We start from the raw sequence: 13531 nt of genomic DNA, 5'->3' as shown, positions 1-13531 counted from the left end.
GACCTCTTTCAGAGTTTAAAAAGAAAAACGTGAGACCACAACTTGTCATAGGAGATGTTCCTGGAATTACTAGAAGGATTTCAGAGACAAAAAAACCACTGGGCTGGGGATTTAGCTCAGTGGCACCGCACCTGCCTCACAAGAATAAGGTCCCAAGATCAATCCCTGGTACAAAAACAAAACAAAATACAAAAACAAAAGCCACCAAAGGTCCATATAAACATAAGGGTTTATTAACCCTCCTCCACTTCAGGAAAGATCCATAACGTAGGCAACAGACAGCTACGACTAAATCTCCATCTAAATTTTTTCTTTAAATATTTAACATAGAAAGTTTAAAGTCAGAAACTGAAAGTACCATTTTCTACAGTATAAGAAGACTACAGGGCCAGAGAAAACTGGATTTGCATCCTATTTTGATGAGCTACTCACAATGTCACCATCAGCCATGATATTACCTCCCAGAACTTCAATTTTCTCATCCATTAAATGACATAAGAACACTTTGAACACTTACCAGGTTCTAGACATGTGCCCACACGTACGGCAATGGGTGTATGTGGAGATCAGTTATGAGCGCACATCTTTAAATAAAGACATGGCAGTTGAGGGGAGAATCTCACAAGAAGGACATCCATGCACGCCTCTGTCTTCCTAGGTATTTGAATGGGGCCTCTAACATCTCAGTCAATAAGATGGGTTCTTAATATATACTGGGTGTCTCTGAAACAACAGGTTAGATTTGGGAATATCCCTCCTCCTTCCTTCATTCCAACCTCACTCATTTTCCTAGGCATCAACAGCCTCTTGAGAATGCCCATCAGAAGTCAGGAAGAACTCTGGCGAGCAGAGATCAATTTCTCAAAGCGGAGTCTCAATAAGGGTCTCAAATGCATTCTTCCTGTTCATACAAATGGTGTCTCCTGATGCCATATAATCTGCGTCAGCCTTCTTCCCTTCTAGGGTGGGGATGAGAGCCAGAAAGTCAGGGAGAGAACTACTGAAGGTGTGGCGGGAGGTTTACCACAGAATGGCGTGGATTGGGTGAGTCACTTCCTTTTTCTCAGCCACATGAAATAATGATTCCACATGCTTATTATAAAACCCAAACAAAGTAACACACAAATATAATTCAGGTCAGTTCCAGCAGTGATCTATAGGTCCCTGAACCTGTGTTGCAGTAACAACACTAGGACTTACAGGTGATCTCCATGTAAAAATTTTAGTTATGGAAACAGGAAAACGCAATTTAAATTTACGTGCTAAAAAATTCTTAACAACTAATTAATACACTAATCATAGCGTAAGTTTTCTTTAACTAAACTAATAAAAAATTTAATTCAGCAAAGTCCAGTTTACAACTGTAGTCAAACTAAGTTTCCAACAACTGAATTTCACAACATTCTTGTGGAAGGTATCATAAAACACAAAGGAAACAGTACAGGTGAGACATGAAAATTTATGGATTCTGCTAAAAACAGTAGTTAAAACAGAAATCACTGCACCTGAAAAGATTATACTAGCAACAAAAATTGTAAAAAATATGAATTAAAAAATAGTGACACATAAAAAAGTAGATTCCTGTATTTCTGCCCCATGGCTGCTGAGGACAGGCACCACTCAGCCAGTGAGCAGACCCAAGTCTCAGCCCCAACCTGGAGCCTTACCTGACCGGTAGCGCTCATCTCGTGACCCTGAGGACCGTCTGCGGTGGTATCGAGAAGCAGAGGAAGGAGTGACAGGAGCTCGGCGCTCTTGTGGCAAAGCTTGGTCCACCCCTGGATTTAAGAAAAAGCAAAATGAAGGTGAGGCTGGATCACTGCTTGGTGTTAATGGATTCTGAGGAGCAAATCACCTGGTGGAATAAACCGTGATTCATGCCATTCCCACAGCAAACCAAAAGCCATCGGCGGGATTGAGGGGGCAGGGGGTCCTCACGGGATAAGCAGAAGGGGAGCAACAGCTTAGTCTGGGCCCGAGGAATTCTCCCCAGGTGGGAGGGCCACTCTGGCCTAGCCACCTCAGCCTTTAGAAACACCAGTATACACTTCCACGTCACAGCGCCCGCTACACCATGGGAAGAACAGTGAAGCCTGAGACACAGAACCAATGTCTCATTTCTGTAAATACACAGGCTATGAATTCCTCAGAAATTTAAAAACTATGCTTAACAGAAAAGTTAACTTATTATAGCAATATAATTCAGGTAACGAGGAAACAACCTATATATAACAAATTGAAGCTCTGCTCGTTCCAAATCACTAACTCACTGGAAATCTACACGATGCTATGCATTTTAAGAAGTATATTTGAATACAGTTTTAATGATTTGCCAAAAGTCAGCTCTTAGACAGGAAAAATGATTGAAAGGACACTGGCTAGAAAGCTGACCCAAATCTGCCAATCACAACACCTACTAGGCTAAGATAAAGTAGAACAAGATACAATCTAGATAACCCCAAGTACCACGAGAAAGATTCTATCTTCATAGCTTAGAAATAAATTGTTTCCGCTGAGCATTATTTATCAGTTGCTACTTCGTCAGAAAAGGACCAGTAGCACTTGAGAAAAAAATCAGACATAAAAACATTAAATTAACAAATAAACTTAATCCCTAGTTTTCCATTACAGGCTTCTGGGAGAGTTAATTGTGTTTTCTGTGGGTTTCCTATTCCTCTTATTTTTGTTGTTTCTGAATGATTATTGGTAGCATGTGTGTGAATCTCTCATTAAATTAAGCAGCTTAGAACTGTGAAGACAACAGATCCTATCCAGAAACTCCTTTGTTAGGCTCCGTAAATAGGCTATTCATTTAGCAAACATATTAAAATGCTCCATTCTGCAGTGACTAGACCTCTTCTAATTACTGTCTACAAATGATCTTTTCAAAATGATCTTTTCAAAAATTTCCTTTATTTTTATCCAACAGATGCAGACTTTATGAAGTTTAAGCTCTATATAAAAGATGATAGGCCTGACATTTATGTTTATATTCATGAATACGCGTTTATAGTCCATTTCAGACAACACATGGATTTCTTTACACCACCCGTATTCACCACTAATGCTGTTATTAAGATGATGCCCAGGCTGAAAATCAGAGTCAGCAACAAGCTATAACACCTTCCTATCTTATGCTTTTTGATGATACTCGAGTTAATATTTACACCTTTTTATTTGTTTTGGCTTTCAAAATACTGGTTTCTTTCAAAATACTCCAAAAGGGGGGGAAAAATCCCTTTCTCCTATCTCTTTTCCATGTCAAAAACTGACAATTCAGTGATAATAATATTGTTCTATTTTTGTTTTCACTAAACTCCTCTTGGAGGTCCCTTGGGCCCTATCTTGGTCCCTAGACCTAGTGTCTCACTATCATGCAAGATTCCCTTCATCCTGGATTCAGTTTTGCTCTTTATTGTGGGGGACTCTGTCTTCTTACTTTTTTGTCATAGAAAGTAGCTTATTCAGAAAAGATAAAGGAATATTTAGAGTATTTACATTTGCTTAGAAATGGAATTCTAGGTGAAGATTACTTTTATTCATTGTCTTACATTTCCATTTTCATTGAAAAATTAAACGTTGCATTGAGGGCATAATCTTTATGTAAAGTTTCACTCTTTTTCTTCTGTGTCCACTTTTACTAACCTTTCACACGGAAGGAGCTGCAAGCCAGTGTTTTCTTTATGCAGAAGCACAATCACATCTCCTTCCAGTGGGTCTTTTATGTGGGCTGTTTTGTTTGCCCAAAGAGAGCTACAGCTTGCTGTAGGCCAGTGCCTCAGGGGTGGCAGCTGTGTTCACTCACCAGTGTGCGGGAGCGCTCACTGATTGCCCAGTACCCCAAACCCAGAGCCTTACTGGTTTCAAGTCCCTTCAAAATAAATTTGTCCAGGAAGGGTGGGCAGAGGGAACCGCTGCTTCTACTTTCAGCTCCATGCTGTCCAGAGTGCTGTCCTCAAGAGCTAATTTTTTTTTCATTTTTTGTTTTGTTTTATTTTTTTGTGTTTTTTTTTTTGTTTTTGAGACAGGGTCTCACTATGTAGTTGAGACTGACCTGGGACTCACTATGCAGCCCAGGCTGGTCTCGAACTCACAGTGATCCTCCTGCCTCAGCCTCCCGAGTGCTGGGATTACAGGTGTGCACCACCATGACTGGCAAGAGCTAATTTTGTATACAAACATTATGAATGTTGCCCCTCATAGGCTGAAATGCATAGTTCACAACACGGTTTAAAAGAAAATAAATACAAATGGACAAAAGAATAGCTTCAGTAGGCTGACAACAGTAAGTTATTAAAAGAAATTATAAGGGCCGGGGATTTAGCTCAGCAGTTCAGTGGCCTGCCTTGCAAGTGCAAGGACCAGAGTTCAATCCCCGGTACCAAAAAAGAAAGAAAGAAATTATAAACTACAGTGTACACACTTCATTAATTCTACCTGACATTATTCCAACTGAGATTTGAAGTGGTTTAAGGTATGTTCAGACAAGAAAAGACCACTGGTTGAATACACGGCTCTCCATTAGAATTCTGCTGGTCTCCGCAGCAAGACCTGGGTTGTCCTCCTGGTCACTCACAAGGGGAATTCTACATCAAATGCTGTTGCTGAATGCAAACCTTCTCGGCAACTATGAACAATGAAGAAAACACATTTGTGGGGGGCTTATATTCAAAGTTAGGTTTAGTCTGGGGACTGGGATTGAAACCGTGTTTTTAGGAGAGCCAGGGAACAACCTGGCTCAAAAGAAAATGTGCTCAAGGTTAAAAGAGGTCAGTGTGATCATGGGGCACACAGGCAACCTGAAACGGGCGACTGCTCCCCATGTGATGCTCCCAACAGGAGGACAACACAGTTACTTCTGCTTAGGCAAAAATGTGGCAAGGGTCAAGACTGAATACCTTTTCCCACAAGCGCTAGGCATTTACATGCCAGCTACACGCTACACACCAACACAACGTTAGATCCTAGAAGAATTAAGAAGCTACTGGGAATGGCGGCACACACCTATAAACCCAGCACTTTATGAGGCTGAGGCAGGAAGATTCCAAGTAGAAAGAGAACAGCATCATGGAGAGATTGTGTGCCAAAAGTCAGAGGCCCTGGGTCTCTGGCTCTAGTCACTTTGAGCTTGGGCTAGTTCCTTCACCTTTCCAAGGCTCAGTTCCCATTTACAGACAGAAATAATAACAGGTAACGCTGTGTAGCACTGGTCTGACCACTATGTAAGCATTAATTCATTTACTTTCCTCTCCCCAAACAGAATGAAAGCGCTAGGATGGGCCTTGCTAGGCACTGTTCTCTACTGCAGTGCCCAGTATAGACGTGAATCAGTTATCTGCTATATGAACAAATCTAGCCAATGCCTTGAAGTCATGTGAGGTATATTTGTGATTCTGGTTACAAAAGTTTGCATTGACTCAACTGTATTCTTGTAAAGCAATATACAAAAGCGCTACAATTTCACTCCGGCACACAGGAATGGAACAACTCAAAGCTGACAGGGTCATCTGACATAAACACTGGTTCGATCAGGCCCTTAACAAGAGACCCAGGGAAGTTAAGAGCCAAAATACAGAGGTGACTGTCTTGTTCCCTGAACCCAGCACAGCACCCTGCCCCTCTTATGGGTTCACCAAATGCTTCTGAACCAGAGTGATTTTTCTAAGGCTCTTAGGAGATGAATTAGCTCAATTCAAACACCAATAAAATTAGTGAGATTTCCATTTTCCCTTTACAATTACAGTGGGACTAAACATCCAGCTCCAAACCAGGCAGAAGACCAATGCGTGCCACAGAAAAAGAACAAAGAAGGTCAGCATAGGAAAAGATGAAACTTCCAGCACTCAGTCCCTCCTGCGCACCCGGCTCCCTGGAGCTTCCAAACTTCCGCACGCAGTCTTGATATGCTCCATGTCCTGGAATGTCCCAATAACCTATCACTCAACTCTTCCACTAACCTACAACCCATCCTGAGGTTTAATACATAATAGTGGCCCCAGTCTTGGCCTGCAGGTCATGATCCTGTGCTATGGGCAGCTGAGATGCTGTGGCTTCTGCCACCATCTCGTTGTGCCTAGAGCTGACCTCCCCACTTCAGCCTAAGGAAGGCTTCGTTCACTTCATTTCTCTGCACCCTGGTGACCAGAAAAGGAGGCTACAAACTCCTCTACCTAAACATAAGTCATTTCCAAATTTAGCTCACCTTCCTTTCCGGCTGTGTCTTCCAAGTTAAAGGGAAATTTTTCACTATACTCAAGTTTTTGCCTTGCCTATTCTCACTTCTTTGAACGCTCTTCTGTACATGCGATATGTGAAAACTTGCTTAAGTCCAAAGGAAGAAAATTCAAAGGAAGAATCCATTTTATTAGATCTAACATCAATTACTTCTAGCACATAATTGAGAGGAATCCCCCAAGAAAACATAGTTCTGACACCTAAGCAATCCATCAATTTCAGATAAATGCAGTAGAGTATTTCATTATACTGCAGTAAAAGAGACACTAGACAACAGAATGATCCTTGGGTTAACCCTAGGAATAAAGCACAGGTGGGCAACCGTCTGTCTCTCTAATGCACTGCATGACAGGGCAGAAGACCTACTAGTACACAACATTTGGTCATTCAGGGTACTAAATAAACCGAAGGATTTCTAAACTCAAGTAATAAGAGAAACATACTGACAGTCGTGCTTTATCAGTAGGAATCATGAGGAGTATGTGGGAGAAATTTTTTTAAATAGATGGGATTTAAGATAAGACTCTCATCCTAATTCTGTTCCTATTCTCATTGATTGCCTCTGACTGCAGGTATTACAGGTGCAGACGTGGACACAGACTCTGAATGACAAGCAGCTCCCAGGGTTGTCCCCAGGACTCTGTGGAAGGGTGCCACAGGCTGTCACGACTGGGAAGCCTGCCTGAGATACCTGGTGAAATTGCTGAGGATTTTTCCATATTTTGAATCTTTCCAGAAGCAGTTTCTGAATCATGTTCCGTTCTCTTCTAACACCCAATTATACATTCTGGTTCATGCAGCAGCACTGATCCTTACAATACATGCAATCAAGGACTTTGCCAGAAAGTAAACAGCTCTTCTTGCATAGAGATAAGAAATTTACTATATTTACTTTGTACTGACTCGAGAACACCATAAAACAGAAGACTGAAATTTAATCCTAAGCACCAAACATCTGTAACATCTACCCCACCACCAGAACCTGTTTCGTATACTGCTGTTACTTTTATCTCTTCTCTCGTGAACATAGGCCTTTGTCGTAAAACACTAAAATTTGCTTAACAACAGTTTTTCCAATATACTATTTTAATTTGATTAGGAATTCATCAAAAGAGAAAAATGTAAAAGATCTAAAACTTGTGAACAGTTTGACATTTGCAGTGCCTTTTACCATCCTAATCTCTGGTCCTTGTTTTCAGACAGAGTGACAAGTATTTCATCAGGATTGGGGCTTCAAGTTTCTATATTCTTCTTATGCCTCACAGTTTTACACACACACACACACACACACACACACACACAAGCCACTGTTAGGTGGATATACTCACCTCGGCTCCAGCTCTAGAAAAGGTAACATGAAAATGGAGTTAGCTAGTTTTCCACTTATCTACTAGTTCTGTAACATGGACACAGATTCATTAAATGCCACTGAAAGTAACAGGAAATTGGTCTGTTGAAACTAATAGTCAGGAGCAGCGAACTACATGATTAATCATGAACACTGCTTACGCAGAACCAGGAGACCCACCCTCTGCTCACAGAAGCTGGTTTCCTCCAGCCATTCAAGCTGCAAAGAACTTGCGCCAATTCATGGCAGACGATAGGAACTTCACACTCACTTTTTCCCTTCTAGGATTTAACCGTGTATCTCATCCTCATCCACTCTGGGCACAGCATGACCCCCCAGATGAGGGAGGATTCGTGTCAAATGGCCTGTGTGTTCCCCGACTGCAGTTAGGAAGCGGTCACATGTGCCAGCAGGTGTGGCTCCTGCGTCCAGTGAAGAACTGCACCTCAGCCAGGAGATGGGAAGCTTAGGACAGAACTAAACATGGAGCAAACCGGGTACCTGCCACTGGGGACCACAGCTGTTAACATGAAGAGTCACAAGAGACCAAAACTAGGCACAGATGAACAAGCCAGCCAGATCCATTTTCTAGGGGAAAAGAGAACTAATGGCATTTGGCTTGCAGCTGCAGCCTCAAATATAATTTTTCACTTTGTATGCAACCAAAATTCACAAATGCTACTCTCTGACAACTACGGGCAACTTTCTCCCTCACAGAGCTCAGATACCAGCAGGAGAACAGAGCAGGAGACAAAGTTGTCTCCTTATGAGCCACATAACATGGTCAAAGCAAGTCACTCCAAGTAAATGAATTCATGTCAGAACAGCTGATCTTCAGTTACAGCACCAAATACTGGAATTTCCAAGCTGAACCAAAAAAAAAAAAGAGGAATAATTCAACTAACTGGAATGTGCTGAGGTCCAAAATCAAATTCTTTGTTACTTCTGTCAATGATTAGTACTTATATGTTACCGACTGTCTTTTAAATTTGTCCAAATCAGAAATAAAAATAGAACTGCCATCACAGGAAAGAAAAGATCCCTGATGCAGGTTTAAGGCCGGCACAAATCCAAGTGCTGAACACTTCGGCACTGATCTCAGATGTCCAGTTCTCTACCTGCTCTCTTTCTCTCAAAGTGCACAGAAACACCAGCCAGCCTTGCTGCTCAGAGCCCAGCTGATGGGGGTACAGGGGACATGGGGATGGAAGTGGGTAGCTCAGGGATCAGAAGAAGCCAGCCTGCCCCATCCTCTAAGCAAGTTATGTATCTGGCCTGCAGGCTGACAAGATGAGTGAACACACCATTCACCTGCTCAACAAATAGCTGCCGAATGTCCACTGTGTGCTGAGGGGAGGGGGAAACACCAGAAGTCTTCAGTCTACATGACACCATAGTGGCATCAGGAGGAGAACATCCAGTAACACCTATCCGTCTAATAACTGTGGGAAGTATACCAAGAAGCAGGACATCATGAAGACTGGGACCTGGGGCTGACCTTGGTATGCGGCATTTGAGCTGAGCGTTAAATGTTATCTTGGTACAGACAAAGGGCTTAAGCATGCACGAAACTCCTAATGCAGGAAGCAGCACGGAATCTGGGTAAGCACGCTGCAGAAGAGCTGCAGGGGCCAAGAACAGGCCAGGGTGACGGCAGGTACAGCCACTGGACAGCACAGTGCACCCACTCTCCACCTAGCTGCGGAACAAAAAGCAAGCCGAGCTTGGAGGGAAACACAAGAGCTATGTAAACGGCTCCATGCTGATGAAGGCTTCGCGGACATGTACAAGGTGACACCTATCTACCACAGACACTCGTTAAATGCCCTGGAAGTAACAGAAAGGCAAGCCGTACTTGGGAAGGGAAGTTCTACCATTTACAGTAACACTGAAGCTTCACTACTTCCCACCATCATCCCAAGCACAAAGCACGCTGCTAAGACTCCCTGAACAGAGCGCTAGGTAGTAGATTCTATTTTTTGTTTTTACAATTTAACTGTGTTTAAGATTAATGAAGGAAGGCTTTTTAAAAGATACCACACCGCCCCCCCCAAAAAAAAATCTGCAAGAGGGTAAATATGGAACAAGTAAATTTCTCTAAATAGTATTTGCTCTTGGAAACAGATTTTCAACCTATTTTTGGGGGCCACTTCCTCTGTTAACTACAAAGTTGTCCTATTTATTTATAGTTTCCAGCACATTGGTCCCATCTGGATTCAGGTGGGTATTCAGCATGGTGCTCACCAAACACAACCTATCTTTCCTGGCATCCGAGTCACCCTCAGATCCTTACCAGCATTACTCCCTGAGCAGCACCAAAAAGCCAGGAGGCAGCGCTGCATCCTGAGCATTCTCCCAGGACTGGACTGCTATGTGGCAGCTCCAACAATCTGCTTTTGCAGAATGCCACTGTTACTCATAATCCTATGCCCTCCAAATCATCTTAGAAAAATTTCTGAGGTACTATCTAGAGAAATCATAATTATTTTCTTTGGTAATAAAAATAATGTAAAAAACAGGTCATCAAACTATAAACTCCTTATAGGAAAGTGCATAGTCATATAAAGGTGACTGAAAAAGAAACCAGGTGTTTTTCATACAGATCCTATACAGACAGAACTATTTTCCAAAGGGGTCAGTTTGAGGAAGAACTCTCTGCTTTAGAAATAGCTGCCTTCTTCATTGCTTGCCAGGGAACAAAGTTCCAGGTGATGAGCAATTGCTGCAGCAACTTTTCCTAAAGAGATTAGCAGTAAGAACTGTGTAAGTAGCTGGGAACCAAGCCACTGTCCAGATATGTGACGCCTGACCTGAACTCACATGGCAGGGCTGGACGGTGGGTTCTTGGGGGCGGGGTGCATAGATCCACACTTCCAAGCAAGTTCTATTTTTAACACATTTCAATCAGAAATTCTGAAATGGATATCACAGCTAATACTCAACTCTGTCACCTCATCAATCCTCCATCCTTTCCCCACAAGGGCATGGTAAACTGTCTGGAAGGTCACAGGGGACAAATCCCAACCAAAGCTGACAGCTGGAAAGTCTGCCTGTGAAATCACAGTGGCCATTGGCAATACTTAAATTCACCTTTTTATTATTTGTACATAACGTATTTTATTTGAGGTATAATACTATGAACCTTTAAAAAAATCCCACCACAAATGCTCATTTTATTTTATTAAAAGGTACACTGAAGTTACCTTTTGCCTCATAAAATTGTTATATGCAAAATTACTGTCCCAAGTAATTTTGACTTTTCCATGGATCTTTACCTCTAAAAACAGATTATGATTAACTAATTTGAATTTTTTTCTTTTTAAAACCTTTAATTTTGATCTTTGGAGATAGGTAAATGATAGTTACTGATGTAAAAAATCCCTGCCCCTAGCACATCTCAGAGTCCAAGACTTAATCATTCATTCTTTGCCTAAGATTTTGGCCTAAGACAATCAGAAGGCCAACAATTTGAAGAGCTGTAAAGTTGCCATACATCCTTCTTTCTCAAGTGTGTGGTGCACGGGGCTCCAAATGGGAAACAGGGTTGCAGACACAGAACAGACTCGGCACGAACAGGAAGCACAGCAAGGGGCCCTGACTCCTCCTCCAAGCACGCCAGCTCCCTGACCAAGGAGCGGCGTGGCAGGAGCTCTCCCTGGGGCAGTCTCCAGGACTCGCCCAGCGCCACACCCTACACTTGTGCACGGAATGGCAGAGGTGCACAGGCACTTCCCAGCAATGGGTTCCTGTCCTGGGGCAAAGCAGCGCTGCTCACCGAAACGAAAGTAAAAGAGAGGCCGGTTCCCCGCAGCGCTGGCCGCCCGCTCCCGGGCCGCGGCTTCTCGGATGTCGCACACCCCGATGTGGGCGGAGCGGAACGTTCTCCTCGTCGTGCCTTCACTGGGCTGTAGTCTACACCGAACCGCGGCAGCTCCATTTGCTGCTGTAACAAGTTGAAAAAAAACTAATTAATTCAGACTTTAGTTTTTTTTAAATTTGTTACAGCGCTGAGCAGAGCTGCCGACCCCATGCAGAACCGCACACAAAGGGACCAAAGGGGACCACACCATCAGGCAGGCACAGATCTCCTCAGCACCCAGCCAGCACGGGTCAAATGGATCCAGACTCCAGGGAAGCAAGCAACTGCTTCCGTTTCACTTTTGTTGGATAAAGCAAAGGCACCAAACTCCAACCATGTCAAAATCTCATTTGGCCCTCTGGCCTTCCCTCGGGACTCAAAAGGCACCTGCAAAAGACACTCAACAAGCGACCAGTCTTTTTCACAGCCATGTCACGGGGTCCTCTTAGAAGGGGAGAGAAAGGAGGAAATTGAACAAACAGTGCCCTCTAAGCAACTGTCTCCAACGCTTGCTTCTAAGCTGTTCTTCCAGGGGTTTCTGCCAATGCATTTACCTTTTCTGCTCCCTGGTCAAACAACAATCCTTCCCGCTTCATCAGCTGGACCACACCAAGCTAGCCCTTCAGCTAAATAAGGACACCCGAACAAGCCCGCCTCTGCATGTACTTCCTTAAAAGTCAAAGAAAAAAATCTGATTCCAAAATGAAACTAAGCACAGCAGAAACTCCATGCACACGCTAAGTATCACAGAACACAAGGCTTTGGGACTTGGCTGACACCCCTGCAGGTGTCAAGAGCTCCTGGAGAGATCACAGCCGGAGTGTGAGCAGGTGTGGACGTGGTGTGCTTAATAAACCTTATAAAATTTTGTTGCAGTAAAAACTGAAGAGTTAAATGTTACTATCTTTTTTACTTGGAAAAAAAAAAAAACCCTGCTTGCATTGGCTTTGAGTCACTCCTAGAGCCTAGAAAACATTTAAACGTCACCATCAAATTGAAGAGAGCTGACATTAGAACAGAGGCGCTGGAACTCCAGTCTAGCACCATTTTCTTTTTCCTCCACTTTACAGAACCTAGCTCAAGTGCAAAGGGAGTCTCCAGATCTGCACCCGCGAAAATGATGAAAGGAAAGAGATTTAGCAGTTTTCAGGAATCAGTAACATACACTTTACAACCATGTCTCAAAAAACAACCAACCTTAATGTCATAATCCCACACAGTAGACTATATCATTTTCCATATTTGTCATTCCATAATATCCACAACTACCTTGTATTAATTTAAACCATAATCAATAGCAATAATTAACTCACTAAACCAAGAATGTTGATTAAATCACAAATGTACTTTCTTATGATTACAGCATGTCAAAGCGATCAGAATACTGACAGCTACCTACAGATGAAATAGCTATTAAATTTATTAGGCACGTTTAAAGAAAACTATATGTGCTTTCTATAATCACAAGATATAAACATAATCCTACTAAGAACTGGATGTGTCAAATGTGCGCATCAAATTTGTGATCTTCATGCAGATTCGGGACTAAGAAGATTTGTTCTCAATTTGCTTCTCCTGTATGTTGCAATTAACTCTTAAAACTAGACGATTTGTTACTCATCAAGGTATACATACTCGGAGGCTGGGGAAGGTAGGCTCCAATTAATTTTGACCTCTTCTTTTCATATCCCTTTTGTGTGATGTCACCTGAAAAAAAAGGAAAGAAAAATCAGAATGGTTTCATTGGATAAGACTATTCATTTAATGGACTCTAAGAAAACATTCTGACAGTTGTAACTATCTTTTGTTTGCCTTATAATTACAATTTTAAAAAGAAAACACTGTACATCATTCACCTTCACTTCTTCCCTTGACCTCAAACAAAAAATGACAGCACTCATGTTACATAAAACTCATTTGCTCCACACATGCTTGTCCCCGGCCTCTCCTGGCTTGGCCTTACTCTGAGGGTCCAGAATTAGACTGGTGCACTCTTATCCACGTCTGCCTGCACAGGGAGCCTGCCCAGTCTGCATAGGTACCCATTAACGTGATCAACAATGAATTGTGATAGTGTCTGGGCCACCACC

General features: G+C 42.6%; 1 protein-coding gene across 1 annotated transcript in view; it reads right to left on the bottom strand.

Moving 5' to 3' along the window:
* Positions 1-13531, bottom strand: part of Dip2c (disco interacting protein 2 homolog C) — a 304786-nt gene that overhangs the window by 165918 nt on the left and 125337 nt on the right. The window contains exons 4-6 of the mRNA XM_033761773.1: positions 13077-13148; positions 11358-11525; positions 1668-1778 (exon numbers count right to left, since the gene is read on the bottom strand). Of these exons, the coding sequence (XP_033617664.1) occupies positions 1668-1778; positions 11358-11525; positions 13077-13148 (351 nt within the window). The remainder of the gene's footprint in view (positions 1-1667; positions 1779-11357; positions 11526-13076; positions 13149-13531) is intronic.

This window comes from Fukomys damarensis, unplaced genomic scaffold (genome assembly GCF_012274545.1).
Source record: "Fukomys damarensis isolate Sample0158 unplaced genomic scaffold, DMR_v1.0_HiC HiC_scaffold_10, whole genome shotgun sequence".
Classification (NCBI taxonomy): domain Eukaryota; kingdom Metazoa; phylum Chordata; class Mammalia; order Rodentia; family Bathyergidae; genus Fukomys; species Fukomys damarensis.
The sequence above is the reverse complement of the archived record's forward strand: the minus strand, read 5'-3'. Positions and strand labels throughout refer to the sequence as shown.